The sequence below is a fragment of the Pelophylax lessonae genome (genome assembly GCF_965119305.1).
Source record: "Pelophylax lessonae genome assembly, chromosome: 9".
Classification (NCBI taxonomy): Eukaryota; Metazoa; Chordata; class Amphibia; order Anura; family Ranidae; genus Pelophylax; species Pelophylax lessonae.
The window spans coordinates 267,221,145-267,242,756 of NC_138776.1; the positions used below are offsets into that span (position 1 = coordinate 267,221,145).

Below are 21,612 nucleotides of genomic sequence, written 5' to 3' on the forward strand. Positions count from 1 at the left end.
TTTTATCCAGATATAAGAAAGAAGAAAGGGGGCCGATAGTGTAATACGTTTTTAAAATTTATTCCCCCAAAGCATGTATTATACTTACAGAAATGAACAAAAAAAACTCGCATTAGATCAGAACAATGAATGCGGAGCTCTGCTAACGGCATGCGTTCCACCGATTCCAGGAAGTAAAACCGGATGTGACGATGCGTACCCGTATGCCGGAAATTACGTCAACGCGTTTCACCCGTAAAGTGGGCGTTTTCAAAGACATAATTTCCGGGCACAGTCAATCTATTTATATCCCGCCCGGACCATCGTAATATCCGGGGCTGCTAATATATCCGGTTAATGTATACATGTTGTCAATTGAATATTATTATAGATCATATCTATCGAGGCATATTTGTATATGGAAGACATAAATTGCTAACAACAGATTAGATATAATGAACGTATATAATTGTGTTCGCATGGTGCTACGATAATACTTCCTGTTTAAAACTTTATTAATCTCCTACCCATATAACTATATCTATTATGATATATACAACAGCTTATCATTTATACTATAATATCATTGAATCCATCATTAACCACTTAAGCCCCAGCCCTATTTCGGACACTTTTTGTTCACACGTTAAAACCAGTATTTTTTCCTAGAAAACTACTTAGAACCCCCAAACATTATATATATTATTTTAGCAAAGACTCTGGAGAATAAAATGTCGGTCATTGCAATAATTTTTGTCACGCGGTATTTGCGCAGCGGCCTTTAAAGCGCCATTTTTTTGGAAAAATTTTGAAAAATCACATTTCACTGCATTTAAAAAATACTAAACAGTAAAGTTAGCCCATTTTTTTTGTATATTGTGAAAGAACATGTCACGCCGAGTAAATAGATACCCAACATGTTACGGTTTAAAATTGCGCCCCCCCGTGGGATGGCGACAAACTACGGTCAATAGAGATCTCAATCTGCGACAATTTAAATTTATTTAACGGTTACCAGTTTAGAGTTAGAGTGCAGATTTTTTTTTTAAATTATTGCTCACGCTCTGGCGATCGCGGCGATACCTCACATGTGTGGTTTGAACAGCGATTTCATTTGCGGCTCGACTTGCGTATACGTTTTTTTTTGTGCGCGAGCTAACGGTGACGGGCCGGCTAAATTTTTTTTTTTTTTTCCCATTTATTTTATTTATTTTTTTAACTTTATTACAGTTTTAAAAAAAAAAAAAAAAAAATCTGATCACTTTTATTGCTGTCACAAGCAATGTAAACATCCCTTATGACAGCAATATGTGTGACAGGTACTCTTTATGGAGGGATTGAGGGTCTAAAAGACCCTAGACCCCTCCACTACACTTCCCTGTATGCAAAACGCCAAAAACAGCGTTTTTGCATACAGCCGATTTTCAAATTTGCCGCCTTTTGCAGCACAGTAACCCGGAAGTGACGTCATGGACGCCGCCTCCGGGTTACGTCAACGGAGACCCGATCGATGCCGTTTCTGGCATTCATCGGGACTCCATCCAGCCGGCGGATGCGCCGGCTGGGTGCTCGGGGCTCCCGGTGGGACGGGAGCCCCGAGCAAAGCCACGGAAGGCGGCGGGAGGGGGGGGGGGCGTCCCATCCCGCCCTCCCGGGTACCGATCGAGCGGCTCCCGAGCCGCATCGGTCGGTACCGACGGAAAGCCAACCGTCGGCTTCAAACCTCGGTACCGGGATGGTGTCTCTAGCTAGAGGCATCATCCCGGTACACTACCGCAAAGTTTACCGACGTAGACCTACGTTAGTATGCGGTAAGTGGTTAAGTCATTACATCAAATGAATATAGGTGCGAATTAGGTGAAAAATACAAACAAATTATAATGTGATATTATTATATCCATGAACATCTAAATAAATAAAGTGAATGTGATTGAATAATATGTGGAAAAAGAATATGTGAATGTGATTGGACTAATTTGATGTGTAAATATATATTTTTATGTAGAATAAACTTATTTCCATAATCCTAATATTATATTAATATAATGTATAAAATCATGTCGATAAATCTGAATTTAATAAATATGTTAAGATATATTATATGAATTTATTGTTGTGTAAAAACAGTATTCCTTTTAGAACAAGACAATTAAAAAATAGGAAATTTGATAAAAATAATTCAATATCCTACACTTTATTTTAATTAAAAATTATTAAATCTTATTTATTAAATCTTTGAACTGTATAAAAAATATATGTGTAAAATTTTTATATAAAATTCTAATTAATCAGAAACTAAATTTTTTTTTTTTTTTTTTTTCTATGATAGGATGTGTCAGAGGGAGGGGGGAGGGAGTGTTACCAGTTGGATAAAAAACAATTTACAATATACATCAAAATGTGGCGCTATTCTAAAAGCTGTTTGCACAGAATGTGAAAAGAGTGGAATAAATTGCGCTCAGCACTTAAAACACAACCAAAAAGTGCTTGTGTGCATAAATATGTGAATAAATGGTTATAAATAAATAAATATAAAATCCTAAATGTGAAAAAAGTCCTTGGTAAAATAAATATATCAACAGTCCTTAAAGCGGAGTTCCGGGCACAAAAAAGATTTTTTTTTTTTTGTGCCCCTCCGCTAGGTATGCCGCACCTGAAAAGGAATTGGATAGTTATTTTTTTTTTTTTTTGTTTACTCACCTTTTTATTGACGATCGTAAATACTCACCTATGACAGCTTCCTCCTCCAGCGCCGAGGCTCACCCCGTCACTTCCTGCCTCGCGATGATTCCTGGGAGCTAAACGTCATCGCTCCAAGGAATCAATGCGCCGCACCGGCCCCGCTCGTCATTTCCGGGGCGACGCCGCATTCCCCTGCTAAACAGCTTCTGGGCATGCCCAGAAGCTGTTTAGGAATGCGGCGCCGCACCGGAAGTGACGAGAGGGGCCGGTGCAGTGCATTCTGGGACACGAAGATGCGGAAGAAGACAGAGAAGAGGACCGCGCCGGCTTCAGCTGCCCACAAACGAGATGGAAACGCTGTGGAAGAAAATTTCTAAGTAAGTATTTCTTCTAAAAGGTAAGTGCGAACCGGGACAGATCAGAGGCTAGCCATTGTGGAATGTGCTAGCCCTGACTGTCCCGGGGGTATGTTCAAGAAAAAAACGTTTCTCTGCCCGGAACTCCGTTTTAAAGTGCCCAGTGCAATACAGATCTCTCAGCAATGACTGAATATCACTCTAACTTCAAGTGAGGGACCTCCACCTTAAGGGACTTTCTCCACCCAGTGCTCGGGGTAAATACTTCTTACCAAAGCTGGTGGACCCCTTAATTACAGGGGGTCTAAAGCAGCGTAAATGGTCCACAAATGCCTCCAAGCTATCCTTCAGGTCCCTTTATATATGGCTCAGCTCGCATAAGGAACTCCAAGTAATTCCAGGATGTTATGGGGAGAAAGATAAGGAAACTCCAATAGTGTAGTATGTTCTAATATTAGGGTTTATTAATGAAATTGCACTTACTCAAACATTAGAAACAAAATGCCTTCATGCGGTAAATGCAGCATGGGTTCGGTGTACGGGACGCTCCTCTGCTCCTGCGTATCACCAACCCGGAACTCCACGGTCTCACGTTCCCGACGCACGTTTCGTCAGACGCGCTGTTCTTAAAAATTCAAATGGAGAAACAACAGTTCATAGATGATCCATATATATGAATATGGGGGATTTCAGATAAGTGGAAGTGAAGATCCTTAGTAGAAAAAGCCACCACCAGACACCCGCACACACTGATCCTTACCAGACGTAGATGACCCTCATCACAAAGGTCATATAGCGCATATAAGGTGCATATATAATGGAAAAAACTGAGATCCTCCACTCCTCACCACTCCTTAGTCCCAACAGATACCAAGCGATCATCAGCTCCTCATGGGGCCCTGTCACACAATGCCCTCCAACACTGCGCCAGTGCTCCAGCTGGTTGTGGGTGCTTCCATCTTCTCCAGGTTCACTGTGTTCAACCACTTGAATGGCCAGGCAGGGCCGGTTTTAGACAAAGTGTGGCCCTGGGCAAACCTGATCTTCCATTCTCACAGACAGCTGCACACTGTAAAGCAGGCCATAGACGATTCGAATTTCGTTCGAAAATCGTAATTGGCAGTGTTATCGAACGATTTTCGTATCGTTAGTGTGGTATGTAAAACGTTCGATTTTCGTACGACAGCAAAAATTCACATATCCAACATGTTGGGTTTTTTTGCGAAAATCGGCCGAATTTCGTATCATTAGTGGGGGAGTTGTATGATTTCGCCTAACAAAACACAGAACAGTAGGGAGTGTGTCCGGTAGAGATGTGGTTAAAAGGCACAAAAAATTGTGTTTTGTCGTACGATTTTTCGGCTCACATTGATGGTACACTCGATGATGTGCACGAGTGCCGCTTTCGTTTATCGAACGATAAATCGTACGAAATTCGAATCGTCTATGGCCTGCTTAAGACTAGTCTCCACTGCCTCTTCTCCTCTACACTCCGACAATGGCCTTCATTGGAACAGTCCACTACCAGAGCAAGGTAGTGGACTGTTCCAATGAAGGCCATTGTCGGAGTGTAGAGGAGAAGAGACAGTGGAGACTAGTCTTACAGTGTGCAGATGTAAGTTGTATACAGAGCCATCAGTTGCAAGGGCCCATTCAATCCCTGGACGTTGGGTTATTTTTGTACTCAAATAACACCTGAATCCAGAGAAACCCATCTTAACCTCTTGATCTCCGGAAAAGTTTTACCCCCTTCATGACCGGGTCATTTTGTTACTATTTGGCACTTCGCTACTTGCTTGGTCATGCAACACTGTACCCAAATTAAATTTATATTAATATTTTTTAGACAGATAGAGCTTTCTTTTGATGATATTTAATCACTAATGGGTTTTTTTATTTTATATTTTGCTATATAAATAAAAAAAATTGCAAAAATAACATGTTTTTCTTATCTTCTGCAAATAATCTTTCTGTATAAATATAGGCCACAAAGTATTCTGCTACAATTCTTTGGTAAAAAAAAAAAAATTGATCTGGTCAGTTAAGTAGCAGAGGGGGTTAATCAGTTTCAGCTGCTTTGGTGTTAATGAAATTAACAACAGGTGCACTAGATGGGCAACAATGAGTCGACCTCCAAAACAGGAATGGTTTTACAGGTGGAGGCCACTGACATTACTTTTCCCTACTCATCTTTCCTGACTGTTTTTCACCAGTTTTGCATTTGGCTAGGGTCAGTGTCACTACTGTTAGCATGAGGCCATACCTGGATCCTATAGAGGGGGTCAGTGTCACTACTGGTAGTATGAGGCCATACCTGGACCCTATAGAGGGGGTCAGTGTCACTACTGGTAGTATGAGGCCATACCTGGACCCTATAGAGGGGGTCAGTCAGTGTCACTACTGGTAGTATGAGGCCATACCTGGACCCTATAGAGGGGGTCAGTGTCACTACTGGTAGCAGGAGGTCATACCTGGACCCTATAGAGGGGGTCAGTGTCACTACTGGTAGTATGAGGCCATACCTGGACCCTATAGAGGGGGTCAGTGTCACTACTGGTAGTATGAGGCCATACCTGGACCCTATAGAGGGGGTCAGTGTCACTACTGGTAGTATGAGGCCATACCTGGACCCTATAGAGGGGGTCAGTGTCACTACTGGTAGTATGAGGCCATACCTGGACCCTATAGAGGGGGTCAGTGTCACTACTGGTAGTATGAGGCCATACCTGGACCCTATAGAGGGAGGTCAGTGTCACTACTGGTTGCATGAGGCCATACCTGGACCCTATAGAGGGGGTCAGTGTCACTACTGGTAGTATGAGGCCATACCTGGACCCTATAGAGGTTGCACAGTCAGTCCAACTCCTCCAGGATGGAACATCAATACGTGCCATTGCCAGAAGGTTTGCTGTGTCTCCCAGCACAGTCTCAAGAGCATTGAGAACATTCCAGGAGACAGGCAGTTCTAGGATCTAGGAGAGCTGGACAGGGCCGTAAAATGTCCTTAACTTATTAGAGTGGTCTGAGGGCCCAATGTCCTCTAGTGGGCCCTGTGCTCACTGCCCGGCACTGTGGAGCTTGATTGGCATTTGCCATTGAACACCAGAATTGGCAGCTCCACCACTGGCACCCTGTGCTTTTCACAGATGAGAGCAGGTTCACCCTGAGCACATGTGACAGACGTGAAAGGGTGTGGAGAAGCATGGAGAACATTATGCTGCCTGTAACATCCTTCAGCATGAACGATTTGGTGGTCGGGTCAGTAATGGTCTGGGGAGGCATATCCATAGACGGATGCACAGACCTCTACAGGCTAGACAATGGCACCCTGACTGCCATTAGATATTGGGATGAAATCCTTGGACCCATTGTCAGACCCTACGCTGGTGCAGTGGGTCCTGGGTTCCACCTGGTGCACGACAATTCCCGTCCTCCTGTGGCAGGAGTATGCAGCCAGTTCCTGGAGGATGAAGGAATTGATACCATTGAATGGCCCCCACGCTCGCCTGACCTAAATCCCATAGAACACCTCTGGGACATTATGTTTTGGTCTATCCAATGCCTCCAGGTTGCACCTTAGTCTGTTCAGGAACTCAGTGAAGCTCTGGACCAGATCAGGAGGAGATACCCTAGGACACCAACCTGGTGGACATGTCGGCTGGTAGCTCGGGTCTACCGGTGGGACGGGAGAGCCTTGGCGAGCAGCAGTAGGCAGCAGAAGGGCCCGCTGCTTGTATAAGCAACCTACTGACTAGTTAGCCGCTCCAATTGCCATTACAAGAGAGCTGACTGTCTGCTCTAACAAACGGTACCAAGGTGATGCCTGCAACTGCATATCATCCCGGTACAACCTCTTGAAGTCAAATGACGTACCAGGTACATGATTTGGCGGCAAGTGATTAACAAATGCCAAACAATTAAAATGAAGGTACATCAAAGATTAACATTGTAAATAATAATATTCACACCAGGGGATTTAATACATCCTATAGGGATTACGGAAAATTGTTGCCCCATACCTCCCATAATTTTCCTTTCCTGGGGTATCCTCACATCAACACACCATGGGTTAATCCTCCGTAGGTAACCCCCCTCAATTAGCTAGAATAAAAGACCCTCCCTCCTGATCCCCGGTGTTCCTTAGCTAGATAGCTACAGGCCACCAGGGAGGGAAGAGATGTGCTGATGTGAGAATATGTCAGTAAAGGAAAATCGTGGTAAGACAATCATTTTCCGTATTCCTGGCTCACCTCACGTCAGCACACCATGGGAATTACTAGCAATTAGAAAAAACAGGCGGGAAAACAAGGACATCCAACCAGGATATGCTGCCTAATAAGGGAAAAATATTTTTCTTGTAAGACTGCCGAGACCACCGCTGTCCTGAATTTTGGGGGATGCTGTAGCCTGAATTTCCAAGCTATAGAAGCATGCAAAGGTAGTGCCGGAACTCCAAATAGGCATTCTACAGATGTCCTCTAGCGGAAACCTTAACGTATGCTGCCCACCCCTCTCGTCGAATGAGCACGTATAACTTCCAGGGGGAGCAAGACCTTTTTTCTTGTAGCCTAGGGGGTGACATTTGATACCCAGGAAGAGATAATTCTCAAAGTCACAGCCTCACCCTTTTTGACCCCCATGGGTTATCCACCTTCCTGATAGGAGCAGATCTCTTCCAATATATGGATAGCAAGCTCACCAGATCCAGCGTGCTAAAGTTTAAGAAGACGAAGTTGCTTGATCAAAACTTGGGAAGATTGCTTCCAAATTTTCATGGCAGCTAGATGTGACCTTAGGCCTCAGACTTGGAGCAGGTCAGAGAATGGATTTTTGTGGAAGGATCACACAGTAAGGCTCCCTGCAGGACAGAGTTGCCAGCTCTGAAAGTCTTCCCACCAAGATGCCAAAAACACAAATTTTGTCCTACGGTGCCCCCCTTAAGATCTTCGTGCCTCTGACCTCTGAGGTGTGCTCATCTATAAACAAAGATCATTGCATGAGAGAGGGACCACAGAAAAAGCACATGCATCCGATCTGGAAACCTTTGGCAGGTGGCCTGGAGCGACCAGAAAAATGAGAACCCCCGTGGATCAGGAGGAAGGGTCTTTTATTCTAGCTATTGGAGGTGGTCCTGGGGGTTACCTACTGAGGATTTACCCATGGTGTGCTGACACGGGGTGAGCCAGGATAACATATTTAGATTTCCCCCAAGGATAAAAATACTCCCCATATAAGGTTGATGTTGTGTTACACTATGTGATTTATTATTGTTTCTCTGTGTCCATAACTTGGTTTATCATTGCTCTGTGTCTTTAATCTGTCTGCCCCTGTCTAAACTGAACTCTTTTTCTCACCGTACTTTTGCATATCCCCTCCCTTTCCTTCTCTCTGGAATCATTCCACTGTATTCTGTCATGCTGTAGACATCTTTCCATGTGGCTTACAACGTCAAAATTGTTCTACCTATGAGTATCCTTCATTAGACAGACCATTCGAAAGGCTTCATCGTCTGTCTCCTCAACATGTGAGTTTATTAATCGAGTTAAACTGTCTAAATTGATGCAAGGGATAAATAGATCACCAGGTCGTGTAAGCCCTGTACACTATATTGTCAAAAGTATTGGGACGCCGGCCTTTACACACACATGAACTTTAATGGCATCCTAGTCTTAGTCCGTAGGGTTCAATATTGAGTTGGCCCACCCTTTGCAGCTATAACAGCTTCAACTCTTCTGGGAAGGCTGTCCACAAGGTTTAGGAGTGTTTCTATGGGCAGGGGCGGACTGACCATTCGGGGATTAGGGCACTGCCCGAGGGTTCAGGGTCAGTAGGGGGCCCCATGAGAGGCTACACACTACAGAAAGAAGCCAGGAACTTCCATGCAGGCTATGCTGTGGTAGATATTTAAATGCCCACTCTATGTGGCTGACCTGCAATTTGTACGTGGGGCTTTGTGTGGCTTGAGTGTGGACACAGGGGGCCCCATGATCTCTGATTGCCCAGGGGCCCCATGAGTTGTCAGTCCACCCCTGTCAATGGGAATGTTTGACCATTCTCCCAGAAGCGCATTTGTGTGGTCAGGCACTGGCTCGCAGTCTCTGCTCTACAGACTAAGACTGGGGTGCCAATAAAGTTCATGTGCGTGTAAAGGCAGGCGTCTCAATAATTATGGCCTTGTAGTTGAGTCAGAACAGTAGAAAAATGAAGTTTCACAGCCTAATTACAAGATTTCTGGATGACTGTACTGATACAGACAAGATTTACTGCCCTTATTGCAAGGAGCATTGTATTCTGTGGAACACCTTCGATAGAAGGGCAGCTTTGGGGTTTATACCAATGTTTATGATTGTCACCGAGCAGATCAAAGCATGTACTCCTACCCAAAACCATGGACTTTGGCACCATGTATGGTACATTGTACCCACAGCCCTTGTAGATAGGTTTTTATCCTAAGCAGTGCCACATAGTAAGAAAATTAATAATGACTAAATCCGTAATCAGTTTAGCTGCAAGGTGCCAAAATCCACCTGTCAATCCACTTATCATCCTGATAAGTAATATAATTCTACCCTCCTTGGTGGGTGTGGAGATGACCCCATCTATACGGATATACAGTACATACACACACAGCACAAGGCCGTGTTCACTCTATGAAATGTTTCTGTGCAGATCCTCTGAGCTCCACAAGGTGGTGATCTCACTTCATCCCAGACAGGAAGTCTCTATGGAAGACAGGAAGTGATTTCAGGTATAAATAGGAAGATCCGGGTGAGAGGTGAGGTGAGAGGAATTAGAGAGGAGACATTGCTGGAACTAGCAGCACAGGAGGTAATAAGATCTTATTTTTCAATTTACACCCAGTAATCCCCCGTCGTCATGTCCGTCCTCTTCCTCCATATTCACTGTGACCTCTTTTATCTCCAGCAGATGATAATACTCACGTAAAAGGTCATTAGTGGAAAAGTGAAGAAAACATACCTGCCATTCTGTTCTATAGAAGAGTGGGAGTATTTAGAAGGACACAAGGATCTCTACAAGGACGTCATGATGGAGAATCAGCCGCCCCTCACATCACCGGGTAAGAGGAGACTTTATTGTAAAGGAGAGAGCAGTACGGAGGATCCACCTAGATCCCCCATCATCTGATAAACACATAGAAACAATGTATTCAGTCAGTGTGTGTGTTTCCTACAGATGGATCCATTAATGGGATCCCACCAGAGAGATGTCCCCATCCTCTGTATTCCCGGGATTCTACACAGGAAGGTCACACCATCCCCCACCATCATCAGGTAGATGAGGAACAATCACTGATAGTTAAGATTTCAACACAAGCGTGTTTGTTACAATTAATGCTTAATATATATTTAGAGTGGAAACCTCGGGGATGATAATATTGTGGTTAAAGAAGAGTATAAAGAGGAGGATGAGGAGTATGGTGTGATGAAGGAGCTTTCTGAAGGACACAAAGACCTCTACAAAAACATTGTGATGGGACCAGCTAATAACAGAAACCCACCAGAGAGATGTCCCCGTCGTCTGTATTCCCGGGATTCCACACAGGAAGGTCACACCATCCCTCACCATCATCAGGTAGGTGGAGTTTAGGGTCGGGAACATAAAGTGATTGAACACTCTGACATGTGGAGACGATGTGTGGATTCTACAAGATGATATTTTCTATGTGATCTCACATCATAAATACTTCTATGTTACAGATGTTATCTCTGAATATCATAAAAGTTGAGGGTGAAGAAGAAGAGACGTATGTGTCGGATGATCAGCAATATACGGAGGAGGCTGGAATGATGAGGACATTCATAGAGGAGGACACTCCTACAGAGATCAGCACAGGTGAGCCATAACATATTCTTCTCCTATCTCTTCTCTGTTACTGCTCACTGATTGGTCCAGAGTAGTGAGTTGGACACGCCTGGGATGTCAATGTGAGTCAAATGATAAAAATTAGTTCTGGCTATTTTCTAGGCAATTTTTAAAGAAATGGCATTGGAGGCCTGGGCAACGCCCTGGGAGATATATACTAAAGCAATAAAATGTGGGGATTCCCTCATAATTCATACCAGGCCCTTCAAGTCTGGTATAAATTTTAAGGTGGAACCCATGTAAAGATCAAGAAAAAAAGCACGGAGTCCCCACCAAAAAAAAAAAAAAAATCCAAGCATATGGCCTTGCTGGCCAGGAAAGGAGAGGACATGTGCTCCACTCTCCCCCCTGAACCATACCAGGTCCCTGATAAAGAACCTTGTCCCAATATTGATAATGAGAGCAAGTGCCTCCTCTCCACAACCCCGACCCGCTTGTTATGTGTATCTGCAGGGGGGGGGAGTGCTTATTGGAATCTGGAAGCCCCCTTTAAAATAAAGGGGTCCCTAGAAACCAGCTTCCATATGGGCATGTGTGAATAATTCATACATAGTCTTACCATCCACCGCCAATCATCGTAGATCTAGGTAATTAACAATGCTCTCTGACCCTTCGAAAGACAAAAAAAAAACGCTAACACGATCTCACGCCAAACACTGCTTATCTGCGTCTGAGAGCTCAGGCGGATGACAGCTGATATAAATAAGGGGGTGGAGTCTCCTAGGTGACATCATTGACCATATTAGGTCAGTGACGTCATTGGAATTCCAGTGGCGTCAATTACCAAATATGGTCATGTTTAAATATATTCAATGATGTCACCTTAGATACCCCCATTTACTCAAACATTCAAATGGGGGGGGACAAATATCTGAGTGCCTCCTTATTGTTAAAGTAGATTCCATATTCTGATAAGCCCCCAGCTTTCAGACTCCCATAACATCCAGGCCAGGGTTGTTGGGAAGAGGCCCTTGCCCTCCTCACGGTGGCGACATGCTCCTTTGCCAGGGGTTCCTCTCTGACAAGGTGATTTCCCCCAATATTAAGTGGATTCCATATTCTGATAAGCCCCCAGCTTGCAGACCCCCATAACATCCAGGCCAGGGTTGTGGGGAAGAGGCCCTTATCCTCATCAAGATGACAACATGCTCCTTTGCCAGGGGTTCCTCTCTGACAAAGTGACCTTCCCCCAATTTTAAGTAGATTCCATATTCTGATAAGCCCCCAGCTTGCAGACCCCTATAACATCCAGGCCAGGGTTGTTGGGATGAGGCCCTTGTCCTCATCAAGATGGCAACATGCTCCTTTGACAGGGGTTCCTCTCTGACAAGGTGACCTCCCCCCAATATTAAGTAGATTCCATATTCTGATAAGCCCCCAACTTGCAGACCCCATAACATCCAGGCCTGGGTTGTTGGCAAGGTGGCGACATGCTCCTTTGCCAGGGGTTCCTCTCTGACAAGCTGACCTACCCCCAATATTAAGTAGATTCCATATTCTGATAAGCCCCCAGCTTTCAGACCCCCATAACATCCAGGCCAGGGTTGTTGGGAAGAGGCCCTTGCCCTCATCAAGGTGGCGACGTGCTCCTTTGCCAGGGGTTCCTCTCTGACAAGCTGACCTACCCCCAATATTAAGTAGATTCCATATTCTGATAAGCCCCCAGCTTGCAGACCCCCATAACATCCAGGCCAGGGTTGTGGAGAAGAGACCCTTGCCCTCATCATGGTGGTGACATGCTCCTTTGCCAGGGGTTCCTCTCTGACAAGGTGACCTCCCCCCAATATTAAGGGCAAGTGGCCTGATATGGTTCAAGGGAGCACAATCACTCCCCACCTTGTCTTGCCTGCCAGGTTGCATGTACGTATAAGGTTCTGGTATGAGGGGACCCCATGCTTTTTTCCTAATTTTTGCATGGGGTTCCCTGTAAAATTTTTACCAAACCTAAAGTGCCTGCTGTGAATTATGGGGGATCCCCCCACATTTGTTTTTTTCAACTATCCACAAGTCCTTTGCTTACACAGCTTGGGATGTAGGTGAAAGGGGCCAGATGACATCACTGGTTGTTAAGGACGTGGTGGTGCCTGCACCCACCAATGTCTTAAACAACCATTCATAGAGGGATGGTTGGTCCCTCTTCTTCATAGAGGGGTTGGTTGATCCCTCTTCTTCGTAGAGGGTTGGTTAATCCCTCTTCTTTGTAGAGGGTTGGTTAATCCCTCTTCTTCGTAGAGGGTTGGTTGATCCCTCTTCTTCGTAGAGGGTTGGTTGATCCTTCTTCTTCGTAGAGGGTTGGTTGATCCCTCTTCTTCGTAGAGGGTTGGTTGATCCCTCTTCTTCATAGAGGGTTGGGGTTGGTACCTCTTCTTCGAGGAGACTTATAACTAAAGGTTAACATAAAACTATTACCATTCTTGTTGGGATGCAAAGTAAGGAGTAAGGTAAAGACTGAAACACACCTTTCAGGAGGAAATACTGCTGTAAGTTCCCTCCAGTGCTTCATATCCCCTGAAGCCTAGGCCTATGGTCACTTGGTCAATGCAGGTCCTAAATCTATTGGTCATTTTTGGTATTTTTCCAGGACCCACCATGAAGAAACCCTCAAAGGATCGTCTCACATTATCTCCAGGTTGTAAAATGGAAGATGAGGACATCACAGGAGATTGTGCCGGAGAAAAGCCAATGAGATCATCTATAGATGGTGGACTTCACAGAGGGAAAAAATCTAAAACAAAACCTACTGTAAATCAGGGATCTCACACTGGGGAGAAGCCATATTCCTGCCCTACATGCGGGAAATGTTTTTCCCAAAAGTACCATCTTTCCACACATCTCAGAGTACACACGGGCGAGAAGCCGTATTCCTGCCCTACGTGTGGGAAATGTTTTTCACAGAAGTACCATCTTTACACACATCAGAAGTCTCACACGGGTGAGAAGCCGTATCCCTGCCCTGAGTGCGGGAAATGTTATACACATAAATCGGTACTTGTCATACATCAAAGATCTCACAGTGGGGAGAAGCCTTTTTGCTGCCTCGAGTGCGGGAAAGGTTTCTCAAATAAATCAGACCTTGCTAAACATCAAAGATCTCACACTGGGGAGAAGCGGTATTCCTGCCCTGAGTGTGGGAAATGTTTTTCAGAGAAGTGCACTCTTCAAAGACATCAGAAATCTCACACTGGCGAGAAGCCGTATGCCTGTCCAGAGTGCGGGAAATGTTATAAACATAAAACAGACCTTGTTAAACATCAAAGATCTCACAAGGGTGAGAAGCCGTATTCCTGCCTTGAGTGTGGGAAATGTTTTGCAGAAAAGGGTAGTCTTTCCAGGCATCAGCGATCTCACACTGGTGAGAAGCCATATACCTGTCCAGAGTGTGGGAAAAGTTATACGCAAAAAACAGACCTTGTTAAACATCAAAGATCTCACACGGGGGAGAATCTGTATCCCTGCCCTGAGTGTGGGAAATGTTTTTCAGATAAGTCCAGACTTTCGAGACATCAGACATCTCACTCAGAGGAGAAGGCGTATTCCTGTCCTGAGTGCGGGAAATGTTTTGCATGGAAGTCGTGTCTTACCAGACATCAGAGAACCCACACAACCCTTGAATTGAATTAGCGTCCTTAGTGTGGGAAATGTCTTCTATATGGATCATATTTTGCCATACATCAGAGATCTCACACTGGGGTGGAGCACACCTTGATATACACCTCAGAAAACACGTGGCTGAGCGCTCCTCTGATCTTTATCATGGAAGAAACACTTTACAAGGAAACTTAGAAATCACTAAAGACTTCAAAGTTCTGGTTGGCTGACTCTTACTGGTTTATTTTTACCAGCTTGCACTTGTTGGAACAGCCGACTCTCCCCCTTCTCATAAATCTCAGGACGTCTGTAGTAGACTCCAATGATAAGTCCATCAGTTCATGAACCCATCTATAATTCCTCCTCCGCACCATCAGCACCTCCAACCTCATCATCATCTCCAACCACTTCCCCATCACCACCTCCAACCACTTCACCATCACCACCTCCAACCACTTCCCTATCACCCCCTCCATCCACTTCCCCATCACCCCCTCCAACCACTTCCCCATCACCCCCTCCAACCACTTCCCCATCACCACCTCCAACCACTTCCCCATCACCACCTCCAACCACTTCACCATCACCACCTCCAACCTCATCTCCACCTCAAACCACATAACCACCTCCAACCATATCACCACCTCCAACCATATCACCACCTCCAACCTCTTCACCATCACCCCCTCCAACCGCTTCACCATCACCACCTCCAACCACTTCCCCATCACCACCTCCAACCACTTCCCCATCACCACCTCCAACCACTTCACCATCACCACCTCCAACCTCATCTCCACCTCAAACCACATAACCACCTCCAACCATATCACCACCTCCAACCACTTCACCATCACCCCCTCCAACCGCTTCACCATCACCACCTCCAACCACTTCACCATCACCACCTCCAACCACATCACCACCTCCAACCACTTCACCATCACCACCTCCAACCTCATCTCCACCTCAAACCACATCACCACCTCCAACCATATCACCACCTCCAACCACTTCACCATCACCCCCTCTAACCGCTTCACCATCACCAACTCCAACCACATTACCATCACCACCTCCAACCACATTACCACCTCCAACCACTTCACCATCACCCCCTCCAACCACTTCACCATCACCACCTCCAACCACATCTCCACCTCCATCCACTTCACCATCACCACCTCCAACCACATCCCCATCACCACCTCCAACCACACCACCATCTCCAACCTCATCATCACCTCCAACCACTTCACCATCACAACCTCCAACCACATCATCATCACCACCCCCAACAATGTCACCATCCCAACCTCCAACCACATCACCATCCCAACCTCCAACCACATCACCATCACCACCTCCAACCACTACACCATCACCACCTCCAACCACATCACCACCTCCAACCACATCATGACCTCCAACCACATCACGATCACCACCCCCAAACATGTCATCATCACCACCTTCAACCACATCACCAAGCACAACTTGATAGACACCTCAGAAAACACGTGGCTGAGCGTTCCTCTGATCTTTAACATGGAAGAAACACTTTATAAGGAAATCAGAGATCACTAAAAGCTTTGAAGGTCACAAGGGTTCTGTATGGTTTATTCTAATAGGAAGGAAACTGGGTGTGACACTGCTGGCTGAGTCCCTCCTGTGGTGTAGTCTGATCTCCCCTGCTCTTCAGTAGGAAACAAAATATGGTTGGTAGTACCCTGCAAAGTACCTCCATCCCTATTGTACATACAATTGCAGAGTTTTGCCCATTGGGACTTTGGGTGAAGCGCCACACAACCAGTAATAAAAACATAGTACAAGTTTATTGAGTATATGTCAGCCATAAAACTGGGAAAAGGTGTCATAATGACAAACAGTTGGCAGAAATATAAAAATCCATTACATAGACCCATCTATCATTCCTCCCATAATTTCTCCTCCGCACCATCACCACCTCCAACCACATCACCATCACAACCTCCAACCTCATCACCTCCAACCATTTCACCATCACCACTTCCAACCACATAACTACCCCCAACCATATCACCACCTCCAACCACATCATGTTCACCACCCCCAACCATGTCATCGTCACCACCTCCAACCTCATCACCATCACAACCTCCAACCACAGCACCACCTCCAACCACATCACCATCACCACCTCCAACCTCATCATCAACTCCAACCATTTCACCATCACCACTTCCAACCACATCACCATCACCACCTTCAACCACATCACCATCAAGCACACCTTGATAGACACCTCAGAAAACACGTGGCTGAGCTTTCCTCTTATCTTTATCATGGAAGAAACACTTTATAAGGAAATCAGAATTCACGAAAGGCTTTGAAGGTCACAAGGGTTCTGTATGGTTTATTCTACTAGGAAGGAATCTGGGTGTGACACTGTTGGCTGAGTCCCTCCTGTGGTGTAGTCTGATCTCCCCTGCTCTTCAGTAGAGGTTCCAAAAGAAAGCATTTTGGTCATAGAGAAGATTGTGGATGAAGAGCAGAGGAGATCAGACCACATTATAGGACTGGCTATCTAATTGCAGTAGTTGTGTTATGAACTGCATTTGCTCGAAGAGTGCCATCTGCTGGTTGAAAATGATTAATATGATTTTTTTTATGTTATATTTAATATTTAGCTCAATGCATAAATAATAAGAAAGTTTCTCTTTTTGCTATAAAATAAATCATTAATACGTTGTATGTTAACTGATGACAATACCGCCTCTGTATTTTTATTATTAAAGATTGTTTTATTTTGGTTCTTTTCTTACGCTACACATAAGGCAATCTAGTTTTAGTCTTCTAATTAAATTTTTACACATAATGGATGCCCAGCCAATGGTCATGTATGTGTAGCACCGTCCTAGGTAGGTGCTAGGTAAACTCATTTGGTGGCTCTTTCTGCTTATCAGGAGAGCCTGATCAGTTAGTGTAGCCTGTCAAATGTTTCCAGATGTGATTCATTGGGTCTAAGGGAGTCTTCCCACTGTATCCAATAAGGGAGCTTGTTGGACAGTGGAGGAAACCTAACCAATAGCACACCAGGGTTTATGACTGCCCCAGTGGGCGGGCATTGCTGCAATGCATCCTGGGATTGGGAATAAATCCGGAGGGGGTGTCTTTTGGCTGGAGCAAAGTCCCAGGAGGAGGTGGACGGCTGTCTTCGCTCTTGCAGAGTGTGGAAGGTGGTCCAGGTGGTCAGCCTAGGGACCATGTGTGGAGCTGAGCTGCAGAGGATCCAGTGTGATGACTAGTGGAGCTGTTGGGCAGAAGACTTTGGGAAAAATGGTATCATGAGTACCGAGGGGTCTGCCTAAGAGAGGGGGACCACTCCAGAGAAGTCAGGGGATTAAGTTGCCAGCTCACCCAGAGTGTTACAGTAAAGGGGGTGCCAAGTAGTTAAACCCTGAAGATTCGGGATCAAGGGGGCGCCAGGAAGGGCCCTGAAGTCGTTCAGCAGTACAGTCTACCTCAGAATACAGCTTGCCTTAGGATAGAGTGTACCTCAGGAAGCTTAAAGTATCCTTTTCACAGCTAAGGGCAAAGTGAAGCAGCGGCCTAGCCGTGACTAGCTCAACTCAGCGTTACTCAGCATTAATCAGCATTTTCAAGTCGACCCTGCCTATTGTGCATAGTTCTATTCAGTAGGAGTATCCCACTCATTCCCCTCTCCTATCCAAGTTTCTCATAAAAAATAAAAACCAAAGAAACTGGACTGGTCCTTGTCTGAGGTAAAACACTTGGAGAAATGCCAGACTGTTCTACTGTTGCTAATGGTGACCCAGGGGAACCCGTAATCAGCAGCTCCCTTGGGAGTACATTGTACCCACCTGCCCACACCCCTTGTAGATAGGTTTTTATCCTAAGCAGTGCCACATAGTAAAAAAAAAAATAATGACTAAATTCGTAATCAGGTGCCAAAAGCCACCTATCAATCCACTTATCATCCTGATAAGTAATATAATTCTACCCTCCTTGGTGGGAGTGGAGATGACCCCATTTATAAGGATATACTGTACAGTACATACACACAGCACAAGGACGTGTTCACACTACGAGACGTTTCTCGGGACTGCAGTTCATCTGAGCTCCACAAGGTGGTGATCTCATTTCTACCCAGACAGGAAATCTCTATGGAAGACAGGAAGTGATGTCAGTTACAGACAGGAAGTGATATCAGATACAGACAGGAAGTGATGTCAGGTATAAATAAGAAGTTCCAGGTGAAAGGTGAAGGAAGTAGCGAGAAGACATTGCTGGAAGTTGCAGCTGAGGAGGTAATAAGATCTTATTTTCTATTTACACCCAGTAACCCCCCGTCATGTCCGTCCTCTTCCTTTATAGTCACTGTGAGGTCTTTTTTTTTTTTTTTTTAGTGATTGGTGTCAGAATCGCACACACCCCGAGTTGTCTGTTCAGTGCAGTGGGGGAGATCGGTATAATCAGCTCACTCATCCTCCTCCATTCATCATTTCTGCTTCTCCATAAGGAGGAACAGGTAAAGAATAACCTCACTGACAATCACTGTGACGTCTTTTATCTCCAGCAGATGATGATACACCCGTAAAAAAGGTTATTAGTGGAAAAGTGACACATCTGAAGAAAACATACCGGCCATTCTGTTCTATAGAGGAGTGGGAGTATTTAGAAGGACATAAGGATCTCTGCAAAGACGTCATGATGGAGAATCAGCCGCCCCTCACATTACCGGGTAAGAGGAGACTTTATTGTAAAGGAGAGAGCAGTACGGAGGCTCCACCTAGATCCCCCATCATCTGATAAACACATAGAAACAATGTATTCAGTCAGTGTGTGTGTTTCCTACAGGTGGATCCAGTAATGGGAACCCACCAGAGAGATGTCCCCGTCCTCTGTATTCCCGGGATTCCACACAGGAAGGTCACACCATGCCTCACCATCATCAGGTAGGTGAAGATGGAAGTCGAGATCGTAAAAGTGATCTGACTGTATGAAAATATATTCCACTTTTAGGTATAAGGTTGTTTGTGCTCACATTTTAAAGAAACCATTCCCCGCTATTTTGTTTGTTTAGAATGAAAATCTGATAGATATAAAAGATGAGGTTAAAGAGGAAGAAGAGACGTATGTGAGTCGTGATCAGCAGCTCAGGGAAGAGGTTGGGATGATGGACAAAGTTAAAGAGGAGGAATCTTCTACAGACATCAGCACAGGTGAGTGATGGCCACTAAATACAAAAACTGTTTGGGTATATGGATTGATGTTTGAGGATCTGTAGATCCCCTTCTACAAAGACGTCTTGATGGAGAATCAGCCGCCCCTCACATCACCGGGTAAGAGGAGGCTTTATTTTAAAGGAGAGAGCAGTACGGAGGCTCCACCTAGACCCCCCATCATCTGATAAACACATAGAAACAATGTATTCAGTCAGTGTGTGTGTTTCCTACAGATGGATCCAGTAATGGGAACCCACCAGAGAGATGTCCCCGTCCTCTGTATTTCCGGGATTCCACACAGGAAGGTCACACCATCCCCCTCCATCATCAGGTAGATGAGGAAGAATGACTGATTGTTATGATTTATATACAAGTATGTTTATTACAATTCATTTTTTATTATACTGTATATTCAGAGTGGAAACCTCAGGGATGATAATATTGATGTTAAAGAAGAGTATAAAGAGGAGGATGAGGATTACGGAATGATGGAGGAGTTTTCAGAAGGACACAAGGATATGATGGAACCACCTAATACCAGGAACCCACCAGAGAGATGTCCCCGTCCTCTGTATTCCCTGGATTCCACACAGGAAGATCACACCATCCCTCACCATCATCAGGTACTGTAGATGAGGTAAAAGCACTGATAGTTAAGATTTCAATACAAGCATGTTTGTTACAATTAATCTTTTATTATATATATTTAGAGAGGAAACCTCGGGGATGATAATATTGTTGTGGTTAAAGAAGAGTATAAAGAGGAGGATGAGGAGTATGGAGTGATGAAGGAGCTTTCTGAAGAACACAAAGGCCTCTACAAAAACATTGAGATGGGACCAGCTAATAACAGAAACCCACCAGAGAGATGTCCCCGTCCTCTGTATTCCCGGGACTCCACACAGGAAGGTCACACCATCCCCCACCATCATCAGGTAGGTGGAGTTGAGGGTCGGGAACATAAAGTGATTGAACCCTCTGACATGTGGAGACGATGTGTGGACTCTACAAGATGATATTTTCTATGTGATCTCACATCATAAATACTTCTATGTTACAGATGTTATCTCTGAAAATCATAAACGTTGAGGGTGAAGTAGAAGAGACGTATGTGAGGGATGATCAGCAATATACGGAGGAGGCTGGAATGACGAGGACATTCATAGAGGAGGACACTCCTACAGAGATCAGCACAGGTGACCCATAATATATTCTTCTCTTATCTCTGCTCTTTTACTGCACACTGATTGGTCCAGAGTAGTGAGCCGGACACACCTGGGATGTCAATGTGAGTCAAATGATAAAAATTAGTTCTGGCTATTTCCTCATAATTCATACCAGGCCCTTCAAATCTGGTATAAATTTTAAGGTTGAACCCATGTAAAGGTAAAGAAAAAGCATGGAGTCCTCACCAAAAAAAAAAAATCCAAGCATATAGCCTGGCTGGCCAGGAAAGGACAAGTGTGCTCCTCCTTCCCCCCTGACCCATATTAGGCCCCTGATAAAGAACCTTGTCCCAATATTGACGAGAACAAGTGCCGGCCTGCTTGGGGGGGCCGGCCCACATGGGGGGGGCAAATTTCTGAGTGCCCCCTTATTATTAAAGTGGATTCCATATTCTGATAAGCCCCCAGCTTGCAGACCCCCATAACATCCAGGCCAGGGTTGTTGGGAAGAGGCCCTTGTCCTCATCGAGGTGGCGACATGCTCCTTTGCCAGGGGTTCCTCTCTGACAAGGTGACCTCCCCCAATATTAAGGGCATGTGGCCCGATATGGTTCAAGGGAGCACAATCACTCCCCACCTTTTCTTGCCTGCCAGGTTGCATGTACGGATAAGGTTCTGGTATGAGGGGACCTCATGCTTTTTTCCTCATTTTTGCATAGGAGTTCCAGT

General features: G+C 45.0%; 2 protein-coding genes across 2 annotated transcripts in view; both read left to right on the plus strand.

The window, feature by feature from the left end:
* The window catches only part of LOC309564453 (uncharacterized protein), a 95,787-nt gene extending 80,940 nt beyond the window's left edge, over positions 1-14,847 (plus strand). The window contains exon 8 of the mRNA XM_082269083.1: positions 14,169-14,847. Within this exon, the coding sequence (XP_082125209.1) occupies positions 14,169-14,522 (354 nt within the window). The 3' untranslated portion in view covers positions 14,523-14,847. The remainder of the gene's footprint in view (positions 1-14,168) is intronic.
* A 5,651-nt stretch (positions 14,848-20,498) lies between these two features.
* The window catches only part of LOC309562972 (uncharacterized protein), a 581,033-nt gene continuing 579,919 nt past the window's right edge, over positions 20,499-21,612 (plus strand). Inside the window, 1 exon segment of the mRNA XM_082267298.1 lies at positions 20,499-20,913. Within this exon segment, the coding sequence (XP_082123424.1) occupies positions 20,769-20,913 (145 nt within the window). The 5' untranslated portion in view covers positions 20,499-20,768.